We start from the raw sequence: 18,401 nt of genomic DNA, 5'->3' as shown, positions 1-18,401 counted from the left end.
AGCCTTCCCCAACCCAGCACCCTCCAGGTGTGTTGGGCTGCAAATCCCATAATTCCAAGCCAGCATGGCCACTGGATGCAGCCCATCAGCCACTGGCTATCGGGGAATTATGGGCATTACAGTCCAATCCATTTGGAGAGCACCAGGTTGGGGAAGGCTCAGCTAGAGTAAAAACCCCCTCCTTTGAGCATTTATAGGATCCTTTAAAAAAGGCATTTAATGCAAGAGACCACTGAACACCTTGTGGGAACCCATTCCATAGGTTAGCAGAGTGCTGTGTGATGCAGTTCATCCCTTCCACTGATAGCTGACAGGGCTTCCTTTGCCATCCTTACCTCTGCAGCTTCAACCTGCTGTTTGATGATTGATGGGTCAATCCCAGGACTCTCCAGATCATGGATAATGTCTTGCGTATCTCGGATGGTGGTCAGCAGTGCAGCCATGTCATACCAGAATTTCTCTGCCAGTTCCAGGACGTCAAGGAATTTGATTTCACGTTCCTCAGCCCGAGTTTTGATGTCTTCCCAAAAAAACACCATCTGATCTAATTTATCCTGGATTTCTGAAATGGGGGGAGGAGAATAAGAAACGCCACAAACTCAGAGAAAGAGAACCTCTCAAACAGGAAAAGACAGTTCAGAATACAAAATACTCTTGATCCCATGGGAGGCATGAACTACAAGAATCTGCATGACATACAAAAAGAGTGCACATGTGACAGCAACGTACCTTTGGCTGCTAGATCCTTCTCTACTCCCTGTGATCGCCCAATCAGCTCTTCCCCACGGCGTTTCAGGGCATCAAAGGATGGCTGCAGCTTCTCCAGCTCCATTGTAGCATTTTTGTTGTCACTGATGCATTCCCGGATCTTTTCCACCTCAGCTGGGATGAGTGGGGGCACACGCAGGCGGGAGGAGAGGTTCTCCAGCGTCTCCAGCATTGGCTCAATCTTATCATGGAACTAAACAGAAGGAAGGATGCTAAGTGCGGGTACAATTGGGAGACTATACTGCATCACCACCGGGGTATGCTAAAGGGGCTGCAATTCCACAGACATGTTAAAAGAAGCCCGGCTTCTGCTATCTCTTCTTAATCAGCATGCTCTTCTAGACCTACGGTCATCGCCCACGACTCTTTGGCAGGATTAGATGCATGCCACCTAGCCATGGTTATACGTGCTATGGTTACATCCAGACTGGACCACTGTTATGCGCTCTACATGGGGCTGCACTTGAAGACAACTCAGAAACTTCAGCTGGTACAAAATGTTGCCACTCACATCCTTGTTGGGGCTAGATCGTCGGATCAGATTATACCATTTCTGTACCAGTTGCACTGGTCGCCACTATGCTTCTAGGCCCAATGCAAAGTGCCGGTGTTGACCTTTCAGTGTGGATCCAATTATTTGAAGGGCTGCTGACTCCCATGTCAGTCTGCCTGTGCCTTAAGATCATCTTCAGAAGCCCTCTCTACTGGCCCACCATTAAGATTGATAAGGCTGGTGGGCGACAGAGGGAGGGCCTCCCCAGTGGTGGTCCTTGCCCTGCGAAATTCCCAGCTGAGAGATACGTTGTTGGTGGCTGCTTTTAAGTGGACTTTAACAACATACTTGTTCTCTCTGACTTCGAATTGAGAAGATTTCATATTATTTACTGCTCTCAGGTATTTGAAATTGTATTTTATTTTAACTGGCTTATTTTAAACTTGCTTAAACGTAAGGTGCTTTTATAATTTGATACTGAATTTTAATGTTTTATATTGTAAGCTGCCTTAGGAAGACCACAGTCTTGAAGAGCAGTAAGAAATAAATAAATAAATGGAACCCCTGAATGAATTGCTCAGAATCATCATCAGATGCATGAAATTGTGGTATAAAGACACTTATGGGTGGAGGTCAAGAGGTCATGGAAACCAAATCAGAGAGAGAACTGAAGCTATCCGGAATGCAAACACACGTCAATGACTTCTGAATCCACTACGTGCATTTGATGTTGCACCCTTTCCACATTTTATGGTTAACATTTTACTAATGGCAGCAAAGGACACCTTAAAACTGAGAAAGCCATAATTTATTATGGCAACCGACCCCCCACCCCCGCGAAACCTGCTTGAGGCATGCCTGTGGACTTGTGTGCATCCTGTGGGATTTTTCATCTCCCCCCACATTCTGTAAACAAACAACCCCCCCCCCCCCCGCCGACCTGCCACAAACTGCTTTTGAACTTCCCCTCAGTTTCAAAAGCAGCTTGCCTCATCGCCTGGGGCAGCTGGGGAGCGGCTGCTGGTGGACCAGGAGACCAACCATATGATGGGAGCTCAGAGTGAGTCGCACAGTTCTGCGACTCGCCCATTAATTGCATCACTCTTCCTCCAACAGCAGCTCGCTGAAGAGTGAACCACAAGAAGCTCAGAGGAATTCAAAGCAACCGGCATATTATGCACTATTCCTCGGAGAACACAGCAGGGAACATAGAGAGAGATCCACCTACAAAGCGACAGTGTTTCTGCTTCAGTTGAAGCACCAGCTGAAAGATGATACCAAGAACAAGCCTTTGCCAACTGCTGCCCTTTCTTAAGCCTAATGTTTTCACCAAGATTCACATCCACAGCTAGTACAAAGTCTGCAAGATTTTTGCCTTCCTACAAAGAGGGGAAAGGACAGTGTAGGGCCACCCCTAACTGGGTGAAGTGGTTACTTTCTGATGCATTTTCAGAAGAATTCACACTGAGGAGTTTCAATACTATTGAATCAGAGAGGCTTTTCAGCGTCCAAAAGTTGAGGATGGTCAGAAACCTCAAACGTACTTCCAGATGACAGAAAATATATGCAAGAAACCATTTTGCAAAGAAGGAAATCAAGATTACTAGTCAATGAAGACATCCTCTTTTTGCTAATTCAGAAGGTAGGAAGGTTGTAATGCGAGGAGGAGGGTTCTTACCTCTGCAATCTGTCATGGTGGGGTGCAGTCAACACAACAATGAAATGTCAAGAGCACGCAGGGAAGACAGGCACCGAAACATACAACAGAGAACACATTCCACAATGGGAGGGGTGATGAGATGGGAGGTGGGGGAGGAAAAACTCAAGAGTTAATATGAGCATAAACGAAGAGTGGAATAAGTGACTAAACAATATGAACATTTTTTTTAATATATCTTAAACAGATGTGACACAGAACAAAATCTAGGCTAATATAACAATATTAATAATGGTTAACATTTTACCAACTTTCAAGTGACATGCAAGACAAGTGTGTCAGGGGGTTGAAATGAAGTGACAAGAAATTTATGTGATTCCTTGCTTAAATTCAAAATCACCTTCCTTCCTTTCTATACCGCCCAATAGCCGAAGCTCTCTGGGTGGTTCACAAAAATTAAAACCACAAAAATTTAAAAAGAACTGTGGCACAAAAGAAGGAAATTAGACTTAAATCAGGGAGAAAAAGCTCATCCTGAATACAACCTGAAAAATCCTGTGCTTTTACTAATAGAAATTCTTTGCTAAACTTTAATTTCTCCTTGCAGTGATCTCACCCATGCCCCCATCGCAAGGAAAACTGGTTTCACTCCCTTAAGTAAAGGACCTTGTTGCAATCTGTGAGCCAGAGAGCAACATCCTACAGATAAGACTGTAAGGGCTTACCTGTAGCCCTTATCCACCCCCTGCCCAGCTGCTGTTGGCCCCAGGAAAGAAGCTTCCATTGGTGCCAACGGAAGCTTTCCTCCCAGGCTAATATCAGCTGGGGCCGGGCTGTTGCTAGGATCACAGTGGAGGAGGGAAGAGTTAGCCCCCACCATGTGCTGTGGTCCCCATTCCCAACACAGCTGTTATTCATAGTCTTTAAAATACCCACACTATTTCAAGTACTGTGTTCTGCACCAAGTGCAGTTTGGCTCTACGAGCTGCCTTCCACTGGGTCACCAAAAAGACAACGGAGCCCAGTGCTGTCCTGCAGCCGCTCTCCACGTGTAGCGTGTTTGTGTGTGGGGATGCTGCCTCGGCTTGCCTCTGGCCCCCTCCCCCTTCTGCATATCTGCTTTCCTTGATAAAGGAGTTGAGCACTTTCCTCTCCCCCACCACACTAGGCGGCCATGGCTTTAGTCAGCCCAGTGTGTCTGTGGGGCGGTGGTCTCCCCAAACGATGAGGGGAGGTGGAAGTTAGTTGTGTCCCGCTCCTCTTCTACATTTAGCGCAGATGCATCACAAACACCCCCTCCTTGAATCCCCCACCTACAGTCACACCCACGGACTGCACTGAATTCCCATGGAGCATAGCAAGCAACAAACTCCCAACCTGCGTGGACTGCGATACAGCTTCATCCAGGGCCAGGGCTCGCTGGCGGACCTCCTCTTTGATGCGTGAATATGTGGCTTCCGCCACCGAGTATTTCTCCTGTACCATCTCCCCTTCGTCTGGGTTCAGCTCCTTCAGCTGCGGACCAATCTTCAGCAGCTTGTCAATATGGGGCTTGTGTTCGGCAATAGACTCCCTCAGTTGCTGTAAAGAATTGCCATGAGATTGAAAACCAGTACCTCCAGTTTCAGAAGCTCAAATGCTCACCAGAAGCAAGCACTTCTGTGGTCCTCCTATTTGGGACTGAGAGACTTCTGCTTCCTTCCTGTACCTGGAGTACTGAGGGACCACCACTTTTAAGCCACTTAGAATCACCACTTTGCAAGCCCCCCACACACCCACTTACCCTCATGTCTTCTTGCTGCTGCTTGAGGTGCTCGTGGTCAACAGCTGGAGGGGGCAGCTGCCCGATCAGCCCCTGTGTCTCTTCAAGCCACGGGCTGAGCTCCTCATAGGTCTCCCAGAACTGGCTCACTAAGATCTGGGCCCGCTCCAAGCGGGCATAGCGTTCCGAGTTGAGGTGGCTGATGTCATCATACTGCTTCAGCAGAGACTCTGTCTTCTCCTGTAGGAAAAGGGGAGCGTGGAATCTGGGGCAGGTAGGAGGATTGAGGGGAGCCTCCAAGTGCCGGAGCTTAATCGGTTTTCTCCGTTCTGCACGCATTTGCTCATATGCCTCATTATGTTCCATCCCATTTTCCCTGAAATAAACCTTGCCTTTGAGTCCTCTTTTTTGGCTTGGCCCATTAAAAAAGCTCTTGCCAGCCAATGAGAGGCATTACTCAATACTATGCTATTTGGCTATAATATTCTTTGGGAGAGTGGATGGCCAGGTTAGAAAGTTGCATGCATCAAATAATAAAGGGATACATGAACTTGCCAGCAGTCACACCCTTCTGTGTGCCAACTACACATTTCTCCCTACGTGGGTATAAATACGTAGTAGACGAGCATCAGCTACTCCGGGTTAAGCACCAACGTGAAATTTGGTGAGTTTGCTTATAAAGTCAGCCCAGAGAGAGAAGTGAATGTGTGCCAGTTTTAATTAGGCTGGACCTTGGCTGGATCTGACCATCTGGACCATTCAGGATCTGACCTTTTTTGCATTTGAGACATGGATTTACCTGCAGCACGGCTTTCTGTTCCTCTCCACAAGTTCCAAATATCTCACTGCGCTGGTTGAAGAGCTCATCCACAGAATCTTTGTGTCGAATTATGTCAATAGAGAAAGCCTGCAAGGTTGAACATGGACAAAAGAAAGCAAAATTAAAACATGCACACACACACACAGAATAAAAATGTGGAGGGAGGGAGGGAGGGATAGATAGATAGAGAGAGAAGATGCAAGCTGCTCTGTATCTTCATCACAGTATCATTCTTGACCAAAGCGTAGCCATCTTTTCTGCATCAAAGCCACACCTGAATAGACACTTAGCAAGGCCATTGGTTCAAGCCTGCCTAGATCTAACCATATATTAGTTGTAATTATTAAAATGTATATCTCACCTTTTTACACAATGGTGACCAAGATGGCTAACAACAAATAAAATACAACCAAAAATTCATATAAAATAGAAAGGAGTATATAAACTACAGCAAGTAAAAAACAAATCAATGAAACAGCCAGTTATAAATAGCAGCAGCAGCATATTGTCCCAATCTTACATCTGTTCAAGTTACCTGGAGTGGAGACACCCCCCCACCTGAAGAAATGTCATGATTCAACTCCCTTGCCCACCTACATGCCCCCCCCGCCCCCCAGACCAACTTCCTCTTCAGCTACCTTGAGACCAAACCCAAACATTGTTTCTGTTAGGATCCCTTTAGCCATTTGCACAACTCAAGGCATGAATAAATCTTACAGCTCCTGCTAATACTTCTGTTTCTCTGCTCTGGACACATTCAACCAACCTGCCAAACTCCCACTGCAGTGATTGGTTCCTGTGTCACCCTCATCAGGACCACCATCTACACTTCCCAAATGCCACAGCTAAAGGTTCTGCTTTGCCCCCCACCTTTGCTTTACACGAGCCTGTTCTTCTCACCAATTCAGGCAGCTAATTCAGGCAGGCATCCCCACTCCACCCCATCCTCCAGAAGACTGCTGTGCTCTTGCCCTCTGTGTACCTTTTGGACTTGCAGCTGTGCGGTGGTCTGGTCTTGTTCCAGGCGAATAGGGCCAAGTGCTGTCAATTTTCGTTTTGTCTCGGCAACCCAGGCAAGCTCTGTGTCAGCCGCTTGTTCATACTAACACAGGGAAGGAGAGGAGAGCACCATTCAGTTAGCAAACACAGCTGGGAAAAACTGGCATTTGCCCTGGCATGCAAGCAGCTATGAGCGGGCAACCACATGGCTGAAGAGCAGTGGACCTCCACACAGAACAGTCTGGCAGACTGGAGGAAAGGAAGTCAGGGGTGATTTTGGTGAAAGAAGAAGAAGCAGAGTTTCAGTTTTCCTTGGGCACATGACCATATTCTGACATGTCCACAAGCTGTCCAAATGTTGACTCCAAGATGACAGCCAGCCCACTAAACATTTTTTCTGCCCTAGTGTAGTAGGCTGCTTTTGGGTACTATGTGAAAAATACTTTCAGTTCCTCAGAGCTGGAAATCAAGGTTTTAGAGCTACTAGTCTTGAGCATTAATAGAACATTCTTAGGAGCGAGCATAAATGTTCTAGAGACTTGGGTGAGCAGAGCCCCCCCGGCCCCTGGGAATCACTCCCTCACCCCCACCCCCACCCCTTGGCAAAACTGCTCCCAGCTTCCCGCCAAGCTTCTCATCCACCCAGTCTCCTGCTTGGCCGGGAGCTCCTGCCTTACTCTGATAGGCTGGGTTGCGCTGCCCTCTCTGCACTGTGCCCTTTCCACACAAAGGTCTTGCAAGAGAAGGAATGAGGCTTGCAAAAAACAGCCCTCAAACCCTACCTGTTGGGACCTCTGTATTGCAGCATCTATTTCTTCCACCCTTTGCTTGATGGTGTCGCTGATCAGCTTGTACCGCTCATTAGTATCTGAGACGAGCTTATCCAGCCCTTCGCGGGAACGCCAGGGCACCAGCTCCAAGAGGGCACGGCTCACTTCATTCACAGTGTCCAGGATAAGCCTGTGTTCCATCACCTCCTTCTTTAGTTCCTGACAAAAAAAAGCCCAGCCCTCCATGACAGTGAAGTAGGGCTGTACCAGAAGAGCCTTTGGGTTTTAGCGAGAGGTCAAGAACAGGCCCAGAGTCTCTTGATGCTGCAAGACCAGGGCTCTGCTTGCAGAAGGGGTGAATGAACTCTTTAGGGCTGCTCTTGCTGCCAAAGGAAGAGGAAAACCGTGCTCCCCATTTAGCGGCAGAAGAGCCGGCCTCCGCTTGCTGCTGCGGGCGGGAGAACAACGCGTCCCAACTGGCACCTGGGGGCCCGCTTGCTGCTGCAGGAAGAGGAGAGCAGCAGCAACAGGAGGCGGCGGCACCTTCCTGCCTGCAGGCCACAGATCAGTGCTTCAAAATTATTCCTTAAATATGGCTGCTCCCCAGCTATATAATACACTCGCTCTTATGAACATCCACTCTAGCCTGCCACTTTGCTTGATAGTGGAATGGTTCCTTACCTTCTGCCTCTGCTGGAACTGAGGGATCTGCTCTCCACCGGGAGAAAGCCCTCCACCAGACAGCAGCTCGTCTTCCACCTGAGTCACCCAGCCAGTCAGCTCCTCATGCGCAGACTGGAACTTGGTGGCCAGCTGACGTGCCTGCTCCAGTGTCCGGAGAGCCTTTGAGCTGGCAGCACTGATGTCTGAGTAACGCGTCTTGATGCCATCTAGTTTCTCCTGGATAAGTAGCACCTCTTCCCCTGCAGGAAGCCAACAGTTTAGCCTGAACAAACTCGAACGTTTGGCTGAGGGTTTCTTTAACTTGGACTGCAAGCCTCTCCTTTAAATCTCAAACTCAGCCTCCACTGTTTGTCTGAAGCCATAGGAAGCGGTGCATGCGCGCGCACGTGTCTGTGAAGTTGTGGCGCTATAGCAGCAAACGTATGCCTGAATTCTGTGGTCACTGGGCATCCAGAGGCTGACCTTTCTTAGGCAGCTGGAGAATGCAGGGGAACGGCAGGAGCCAAGCACCCTCCCCAGTCTTACCTGTGGTTTGTTTCAAGAGGGCCTGCCCATTCTTAATGGCCTGGTCTACATTCTTCTTGCGGTTCACAATCTCGTCATTCAGCGCCTAGACAGGAAGAACCACCAAAGGTGAATTCCCCTGGAGAGATTATTTTGGCCCTCCAGAGGACCAAACCTAGATTTCTACAGGGCGTGAACTAGATCAGCATGCTGATCATGTAAAGGCAGCGCTCAAGAGGTCTGTGTACAGGAGGTCTCCCCCTTTCATGCAGGAGGCCCCTTGTGCTCTTGGGATGGGGACACAATCACAGGCCCAAAGGAGGCAGTGCAGTGAACTTGCCTGCTGCTCTTGCGAGAGAGAAAGTCCCTCAGGGAAAGTCCTGGAGTGGTGACTTTCTCCGGGTTTACATTACGGTGAGAATGCCTGAAAGCCTTCCAGAAGCCCTGGCCTGGGCTACATTTTGCTGCCACGTGTGTTCAGCCGGGCACTGAAAGAGAGCCGCTCTAGGTGTGGCTATAGTGGGGGTGGGTTCCAGTACAAGCTGGAAAGAGGGAATATGAATGGCCCCAAAGGAAAATACTGTCTTGCCACCATGAGATAAAGGCTCTGGGAGCAATAGGCTGTTGGCTCCTTCTGCCCCCAACCGTCAAGCAGAGGATTACACTGCCCAAGATAAGGAATCCCACTATGAGTGAGCCAGTGTTCCCCGTCGAGTCAGTCCCCTGATTGCCAGGGAAGCAGGGGCAGAGAGGACACCCTGCTCTTCAGAGGCATTTAAGATGGTCACATGGAGCAGGAAGCCACAGGGCATATGGACGCTCATGCTCGAGAGCTTGTTTGCTGGCCCTTCTGCAGAGGCGCTCCCTTGCAGCCTCACTGCGTGGGGGCCTCTGCACAAGCCCATGCTAACATCTGAATACTGAAGGTGGCGATGGGGGAACACCTCAGTCAAAAATGGTTGCAGGAAGCAGCCTCCAAGGCTTAGTCCTGGGGAGGCACGTTCTTGGCTTGCCTTTTATTTTATCCCAACACCAAGAAGGTGTAGATGATTTGTTAAGGGATAAAGGGTCATGAACAGAGAATCCTGCCAGACCTTGCAGCTGAGAACAGACAAGGGAGATCTACAAAGACAGATCCTGGAGTTCCATCACACTTTATCACACGCCAAAGAATGGAAACCAGGGTGGGACAGGCTGAGCTGGCTGGCTCTCAGTGGTCCACCACTGAACTGCAGGGGGCAAAGCCAAGAAGCAACGATCTCGGACGCAGTGGAGCAAGCAACAGTTGCCCGTCGTCCCACACAATGAGTCATAAGGGGCAGATTTAGCCCCCAGAGTGCCTCTTTCCCTTCTCCCATAGAAGCAGATAGCTACAGCGGCAGTGATGATGGTTGTCGCAATAGGGCACATCAGCCCAGGCAGGGAGCGACCCAACCTCCACTCCTGGGGGACATCAGAAGATGCCATCTGCCAAGTCAGAGCACTGGTCCATCTCGCCCAGGACCATCTACTCTGCCTGGCAGAGGCTCCCCAGGTCTGTGGGAGGGAAAGGTCTTCCCCATCACGTGCCACCTGATCCCTTTTTAAATGGAGATGCCCAGGAACGGCACTGCTTGCATGCAAAGCAGGTGCTCTACCCTGTGTCGAGTGATGGCCCATCCTCCATGGGAAGGCCGCAACTTGCGCTTCTCTACAGGGGCACGGAGATACACTGATACCCCTCCCCTCAGGGGGTGCCTGCCTCCAGTATTCAGCCTCCATGTGCAGACGCTCCTCCTGCCATGGCAACAGGCATTCCACACAGTTGTGTAGTGCATAGGAACATTGAACCTTCCGCTCAAATGTTCCTATGGCTACTAACTCATTAGATCAGCCTTCCCCAAGCTGGTGCCCTCCAAATGGGTTTGACTGGGGGATGCTGGGAGTTGCAGTACAACACATCTGGAGGGCACCAGGTTGGGGAAGGCTGCTGCACTAGATCCTCCTTGCGAAAAATTCTCATTCCATCAGCATACAGAGGCAAATAATACTGATCTACCTCACAGGCCTGTTGAGAGGATTACTGAAACAACATATGCAGAGCACCTTGGACATGGAAGGGCTTTGGTGTTATTCTCGCTCTTTGGTTAAAATCACACCCAAAATGAAATGATCCAAAGAAACGGACATGCAGGAAAACAAATAATAATACTGCAACATGGAAGATGGGGAAAGGGGTCACCATACCAGCTGGTCAGCATGCTGCCTCTGCAGGACGTCCCGCTTGTAATCCTTGACAGACACTGAGCTGAGCTTGTCCTCAACCTCAGCTAGCCAGTTGAGCACCTCCACCTCGTCCTCCCCAAAGAGCCGGGCGTTGGACAAAGCCTGACCGAGAAGGGCCGCCTTCCGGCCACACCTGTCACAGATCTCCGCATACCAGGACTCGAGGAGGCCGAGCCTCTCACCCAGCAAGGCCTGCTCGGCCTGGCAGCTCAGGGCGGCCAGAGACTGCCCAGTGTTGACCGCCTGAGCCACAGCCGCAGCGCGACCCTCTGCCTCTTCCTCTAGAGCCTGACAATCCAGGATGATGTAAAAAAAAAAGAGGGGGGGAGGGGGGGGAAATACAAGCAAACAGAAATGTATGACTGAAAATGGAACGAACGCAAAGGGAAGAAAAGAAATGTAAAACAAAACTGAATAATGAAGATGGCTGATGATCATACAAACTCAAAGATATAATCCACCCACATAAGGGCAATAATGTACATCAAATGAATGGTTTTATAAGGAAAACACACATGCACAGGGGGATGTCTCCTTTGTCCTGTTCGGGAGGGCAAGCTAGTTCATGGACAGAAATAACTGCGGTGGCTGTTGTCATAGCTTGCTGATGAGGGTGGCTGACTTAGAAGGGGAAGAGGTTCTCTCCCAGCGCCCAGCCTATCCAGGGATCCCCAAGTGTTACATCTAAGTCTCCCTCTAGTTACTGGCTGAGCTGATGTGATATCACTGAGTGGTCAAACATTCTAAGGCTGCGATGCAATACACCATCCTTCCCCAACCCAGCACCCCCCAGATGTGTTGGACTAAAACTCCCATCGCCCAAGGTGGCATGGCCAATAACCTGCTGGCTGGGGATGATGGAAGTTGCAGCCCAACATATCTGGGGAGCACCAGGTTGGAGAGGAGTGCTATATACAATTCCCTCAGAGTAAATTCCACTGAACTCAACAGAGCTTACTTCTGAGTAGACACGCATAGGGCTGCCCCAAGTGCAGGATTCTAGGAATTAGTCATTTGGACAAGGCTATGCTACGAATGACTCCCGTTCAGAACTGAGGCTTCACATCCTGAATTCCAACCAACCCATCTGGATGTCAACGCATCTTCCATCTTGACACTCCTGTTTTCTCTCTCTCCCTCTCCTTGCCCAGTGCTCCCCTGCCCTTCATTCCTGCCTTTTCCAATTGTGCTTAGCAACCATCTGCCAACCTTGTGCCGGGTGATCTGTTGCTGGATTTTGGCAGTCTGTGTCCCAATGGGCTCGGAGTTGGCCAGTTTCTTTTCTGTCACCGACAACCAGTCAGAGATGGGCTCTGACGTCTCGTGGAATTGCTTGGCCAAATCTAGGATCTCTTCCAGCTGAATTTGCCTGTGGCAAGAAAACAAAGTCATTCAGAAATGTGGCGAGGCAACTTTCCATTTCTGCAAAAGTTAAGCAATTGCTTTTACCCAAGATATTCTGCTGACCTAGAATGCTTTAGAGACCTCCAGGACCAGCTAGAGGCTCCAGGCTCGCTCTCTCTCTCTCTCTCAATCTCTCTCTCTCTGTCAGTTTCTTTCTTTCTTTCTTTCTTTCTTTCTTTCTTTCTTTCTTTCTTTCTTTCTTTCCTTCCTTCCTTCCTTCCTTCCTTTCTTTCTTTCTTTCTTTCTTTCTTTCTTTCTTTCTTTCTTTCTTTCTTTCTTTCTTTCTATGCAATTGTGATTAAGAGCAACTGTGGGAGAGCAAGTTTGTTCAGACCAGGCTGATTCCTGCCTCTGTCTGAGTTTCCATTAGCATAACTTTAGTCTTCTTTTTTTAAATTAGTCATTCCTATAATAGATTTCCTATATAACTTATAGTTTGACTCTTTGTCAGACGAGTGAATCTGGGACCTTGAGCAGCATCTTGCTAACCATCTAAAGTTCATCCACAACAAAATCTATTAGATATATCAGAAGCAGGAAACTAGCCAAGGAAGTGGCTGGATCATTCAGGAGTGAAAGGACTGCTAAAACAGGATAGGGAGATTGAGAAGATGAATTAATTCTTTGCACTGGTCTTCACTGCAGAAGTTGTACAACTACCCAGACCTGACTCCATTTGGGGAGTGGGGGGAGAATCTGAAGAACTGAGTCAAATACGGGTGAAAAGAGATGAAATTCTAGGGCTAATCAATGAATTGAAAATTAACAAGCTGCCATTTGTGCATGCCACTCATCTAAGAGTGATCAATCATCCCAGAGTGCAGGACACGGAATAATGGGCTGAAGTTACAGGAAGCCAGATTCCGGCTGAACATCAGGAAAAACTTCCTGACTGTTAGAGCAATACAACAATGGAACCAATTACCTAGGGAGGTGGTGGGCTCTCCCATACCGGAGGCATTCAAGACGAGGCTGGACAGCCATCTGTCAGCGATGCTCTGACTTGGATTCCTGCATTGAGGAGAAGGTTGGACTTGATGGCCTTGTAGGCCCCTTCCAACCCTACTATTCTATGATTCTAAGAGTCCTTAAAGAAGTAAAATGTGAACAGGAAGCAGACACAGTTCTCATGAGAGACTAGGTTTCCTGAAGTATCTATACGCGTGAGCCGTTAGGTGGCCAAGTCTGAGGATCACACTAAAATGTTTCAAGGTGGTGAAAACTCAAGCAGAGTGTGAAGAGCTCCAAAATGTTCTCCCCTAACTGGATGAATGGGAAACAAAACGGCAAATGCACACTGCAGCAAAAAATCCTGACTTAACATATACCCTGCTGGGGCCTGAACTACCAAGAAAGAGATCTTGGGGTCATGGTAGATAGCTTTAAGAAACTGTCAACCCAGTGTGCAGCAGCTATGAAAAAGGCAAATTCCATGCTAGGGATTATTAGGAATGGGGCTGAAAATAAAATGCCTTTATACAAATCCGTGGTATGGAATAATGTGTTCTGTTCAGCCATCATAAAAAATGGTATTGTAGAGCTGGAAAAAGAGTAGAAAAGGGCAAGCAGGGGGCTGGAGAAACTTCTTCATGAGGAAAGGCTAAAAAGGATTTGGGGCTTGTTAGAACAAGGGGAGAAAAAGACTAACAGGGGGCCATGATGTAGAGACGGGGAGAAAGGTTTTCTCCCTTTCTCAGGCTCACCCAATGAAACTGATTCAGGACAGACAAAAGCAAGGTACGCCAGGTGCTGGTGGACTTCCTGGGTCCCATCTATATGAGCCATTTACTCCGGGGCTGCTGAGATCTGAGGACCTTCGGGACATACGATGCACTCACCACTTCGCAGCCAAACCGTGGTTTTCACAGGGAAAACGTGGATTTCCACAGAGGCGTTTTGCTGCGATTTTTTTTTAGCTTGCTGTGAGTTTACCGCAGTGGCTGAGCTGTCTGTCCCTTCCTCAAACCGACTTTGCAGTTTGCGGTGGGTGTGCTTAATGATTGCGCCACTCTGTGACGCCTTTTCAATCCTCCCCATTCCTCCCTGTTCCTCTGCAGCTGCGCAGTAACAGAGGCACGAAGAAGCGGGCTCATTTCTTCAACCACACCGTCGTCGCTTCATAGGTTTGCAATGCCAGTTTCTGAGTCAGTGGCCAGGGGATTTCATGGAAACATGTGGAAATACTGGACCTACTAGATGTGTGGGGAGAGCAGAAGGTCCAGGACCAACTTCGGTTGAGCCACAGACTCACTATGTTCCCAAGGACAGCCAAGATCACACAGAGGTTCTCCCAAAGCTCAGAGGGGTCCATTTTGTAATGATGGGTAGGCATGCACCTCTCACGTGGGCATGCCCTTTCACGTGGGCGAACCATCACAAGAGTGTGGGGCTGGAGGACGGCTGCTGTGACTGTGTATGAACAGCTGGCATGGTAATGAAGGAGCAGACTACCCACATCTTACCAAACAGGAACAGGCAGACACAAAAGAACCCCTAAAATACAAAGCAGCCACTAAAAACCCGAAGTGTCGCACCCCCATCCTCACGTGGCTGCGCAGCTACGCATTTAAATATAATGGTTAAAAAAAAGAGAGCAGCACGACTGCCGCAAATTACTTCGCTTTAATGGCCATGTGTCAGGGCTAGTGGATTTCTCCACTGGAGAAGTCCACAGTAAATCGGGTGCGTACTGCAGCAGAAGCTAATTCGCACCTGCAATGCTGTGCAGTCATGACAGCGTGAACACTCGAAAGTGGTGCCGTCTAGACGGCCCCCTGGAAGCACCTGGTTGGCCACTGTAGGAAAGGAGGATGCTGGGCCAGACGAACCCACTTTGACCTGGTCCTCTTACACGCTTCTGCATGCAAAGCATGTGTTCTACCCCAAGAGTTATGGCTCTTCTCCAAGGGAAGGACTCCTGGCAGATAGCTATGAAAAAGTGCTTGATTTCTGCAAAGGCTCATCCTTGCAGAAGCCACAACCTCCGAGCCTGATGTTTTGGAGTGGATTTTGCTTTTTCAGGGGTAAGGGAAATGCCCTCTGCACATGCTCAGATCCCCACAATTATAAATTTAATACAGTTTTATCAAGTAAAATTCTCTAGGGCAGCTCACACAAGATCACACCAGTAAAACAATAAACATTTTAAAATAGGATAAAAACAAGATTTTAAAAGGAGATCAAAGCAGCATAAAGCCAACAGGATCAAAGATTTTTTTAAGGACTGGAAAAATAAAAAAGTTTTCACCCAGTACCAAAAAGATAACCATAGGCCCCAGGGTGGGCTCTCTTGCGGGTCGCCACCCACAACCATTCAGCCAACAGGGCCACCTGGAGAACAGCCTTCAACACTGAGCTCTGGATATGGACCCTTCAGGTATTTTTGCTCTATACGTTTCAGAGCTAAGCGCTGACATTGGAAACACATTCCAAGAGGCCACCAAGGTGAGCTGTGGCCTCAATTAAGGCCAGCTGTAAAATCCCTTCGTCCAGGGTTAATGATTCTGTTGTCTGCAGTGCCTATTTGAACTGGGCTTCCCATAATGCTGGCTTCATACTCACCTGCCTACCTGGCCTTAGTGGATGGAGTAACTGAAAGAGGAGGGACTAAGCTGTGTCCAGTTTATGCAACATTCTGTTGAGCTGACTGCATCATCTGTGCAATTTTCCTCTGCTGTCTAGACTCGCAGGGAATCAATACATTTGCCTTCTGGCTTCCAAAAGATCAAATCATCTGAAATGCCGCAGGCAGACTCCTGCTTAAATGCAGTGAGATCAAAAAGGATCTTCGTTGCCCCTCTTTGTTCTGCATGCGGAGAACATATTGCTAGGAAAAGTGAGAAAGGCAGCTTGAGGAAACTGCTGAGTTAGGGCCCTTCCACAGATGTTGCACAGACTCTCTGTGGAATCACTTGAATTTAACTACCAGGCTTGGGGGGGGGGATTAAGTTTGGTGAACCTTTCCCTGGATTCTATAAATGTGTTGAACTCCAGAGCTTTGCAGAAAGCTTTTTACACCTACCACCCACCCACATCAAGGAAGGGAGGGAGAAAGGGAAGACCTCTGGAGTGATCTGTACCCTGAATGTAGTTCTTTCACCCTTTTCTATCTGGGTTGTTTCAGTTTTTGCTTCTCAGTCAATGAGCAAAAAATATTGTGTAAGGTATACACATAACAAAGTTTGATACACAGATGTCCAGAAAAATATACACTTAGGTTTAATTGGCAAATTTTGAGTAAGAAGTTATTTTCTCCAAGTTTGATTTAGAATTGATCTTATCTAGCCTGAAAAGTGTAGATGTAACCACTTTTTTTGTATGTGCTGATTCTTTACAAATGTTTAGTAACAATAAGATAACTCAGACTGTGAGTCCTAATTTATGAGACAATAGATATATTAATTATGAGGTAATTTCTACACAAGAAGGTATTAATATATGCTGATTTTAGAATACAGGAGCTTCTTATTAGAAGCTCACCAGGCCTGTATACTGTCAGCTAAGGAGCCTACTCAGTAATGAATGGGTAACTTGGTACTTAGAATGAGATCTCTCCTTTTTAAGCTATTAGAACTAGAAGTGTAAGAACAAGAAATGTTCTTAGACTTTCCTGTTAAGCTATTAAAATCTAAGACTCTTTAGAAAAGCTCTAACAACAAAAAATGTTTTAATGTCATTTTATGCAAGTTATATTTTGATGTGATGGTACAAGTATATTTTCAATAAAAATGGGTCGAAATATTGTTCCCTTACCAATTCTTGTTAGTACAAAACCAGAATAGTTAACTGGCAGCCAAAGGCTTCCTAAATATGGGACTATAGTTTGAAAACCATCAGCGAAGGCCAGATCCGTAACACTGTTGCCACTACCAAAAAAAATATTCTTCAGACCCGTTAACTACATTCAGTTGCAACAGTGCAGCCATGTTGAATGTATGGCCTTTGTTTGAGCATAGATAGGCTGGCGAGAATATGTTCCACAGCTGTTTTGCAAGGCAGAGGCAGTCAAAGTTCATACAAAAGGACTCCTACATCACGAAGCGGAAGAGATAGCAGAGTGAAAGAATGCCAAGGATGCTTTTCTGGGGAGGAGGGAAAGAGCTAAGCAAAAGGTGGTTTCTCTTGTTTCAATGGTAAAATATGACAGACAAGCTTGCATCCCGGCTTACCTGGCTGTAGCTTTGCTGAGAAGGCCTGCCCAGTGGTTTCCAAGACTGTCTAGTTGGCCAACTATCTTCTCCCGATCCACTGGTTCGGCGGACTGGGCTATTCTCCCACCCTCTGCTTGGATCATCTCAACAGTAGCTTTCCGGTCATCCAGGAGACGTTGGAGCAGCTTCGGAGCAAAGCATTAGGACGCAGTCAAGACAATAAGAATTATCCAATTAAGTAAAGAATTCCCCTTCTGCCTCCAAAAAGGCCAGCCATCCCAACTGCCTGACAAACAAGTTCTCCCTCTGCTAAACTCATGTTTTCCTCCCCCCACTATAATCACATCTGTCTGCTCCTTATGTCCTTACAGTGGCACCCCTTTCACACTCCAACATCAACTTGAAGTTTCCAGCCCTCCCCACTGAAGCTTACCACCTTTAGAATCACCTGTAGTCATCTTCTCCTAACAGAAGCAACTTTCAATCATCCTCGTGGAGGCTCTCCACACTGAAAGCCAGGTGTGTGCCCTCAATCTCACCCACCGTCTCCCCCATTACACCCTCTCCATCCTGCAGAGTCCACCCACTCTCAGCCCCCTTCCTTTCTTCCCTTTTCCCACTTCCTCAGCACTGCAGAAGAGGTAAAGGAGGCTGGGAGTGGGCAACTTTTACAGACATCTGGCACAAAGAAAGCAAGTGAAACATTCCTGCTAACTGGGGACTATCTGTGGCTGCCGATACAGCTCTGTGCCCAGGGCTGAGAGAGCCCATGGAGAACCAGCTTCGCCTCCTCTGGGAAACTGGTGGCTCCTCCTCTTGGGCATGGCTTTTGCTCACCTTTTGCTCCTGGATCTGAGCCTTCACCACTTTATATTCAGCAGATGGTGGCTTCTGATTGGAGATTAGCTCCTCAGTGTCTGCTAGCCAGCTGAGCAAAGGCTCCAAGGCATCCTGGAACTTCCCACAATGCAACAGGGCTTCTTGCAGTTGCGCAATTCTCTGGGCCACCTACATTTTGCCAAGACACAAAGAGACACACAGACATCACTAGAGCAGTACTTGCTCATCAGCCACTTGTGCAGTCCAGTTCACTGCAAAAGCAGCTTCTCAGGTATTGCTCACATT

The 18,401-nt window shown here is 48.0% G+C and overlaps 1 protein-coding gene across 10 annotated transcripts in view; it reads right to left on the bottom strand.

The window, feature by feature from the left end:
* MACF1 (microtubule actin crosslinking factor 1) overlaps positions 1–18,401 on the bottom strand; it is a 334,205-nt gene that overhangs the window by 37,769 nt on the left and 278,035 nt on the right. For all 10 annotated transcript variants that reach the window (XM_084816162.1, XM_084816155.1, XM_084816156.1 and 7 more), the window contains 13 exons: positions 18,114–18,284; positions 17,295–17,461; positions 11,932–12,091; positions 10,684–11,010; positions 8,479–8,563; positions 7,951–8,192; positions 7,282–7,488; positions 6,483–6,602; positions 5,480–5,587; positions 4,702–4,920; positions 4,296–4,499; positions 730–961; positions 336–562 (listed from right to left, as the gene is read on the bottom strand). In XM_084816162.1, the coding sequence (XP_084672288.1) occupies positions 336–562; positions 730–961; positions 4,296–4,499; positions 4,702–4,920; positions 5,480–5,587; positions 6,483–6,602; positions 7,282–7,488; positions 7,951–8,192; positions 8,479–8,563; positions 10,684–11,010; positions 11,932–12,091; positions 17,295–17,461; positions 18,114–18,284 (2,469 nt within the window). The remainder of the gene's footprint in view (positions 1–335; positions 563–729; positions 962–4,295; positions 4,500–4,701; positions 4,921–5,479; positions 5,588–6,482; positions 6,603–7,281; positions 7,489–7,950; positions 8,193–8,478; positions 8,564–10,683; positions 11,011–11,931; positions 12,092–17,294; positions 17,462–18,113; positions 18,285–18,401) is intronic.

Source organism: Heloderma suspectum, chromosome 10 (genome assembly GCF_057233095.1).
Source record: "Heloderma suspectum isolate Gila_16-S chromosome 10, 16-S_ref, whole genome shotgun sequence".
NCBI lineage: Eukaryota > Metazoa > Chordata > Lepidosauria > Squamata > Helodermatidae > Heloderma > Heloderma suspectum.
The sequence above is the reverse complement of the archived record's forward strand: the minus strand, read 5'-3'. Positions and strand labels throughout refer to the sequence as shown.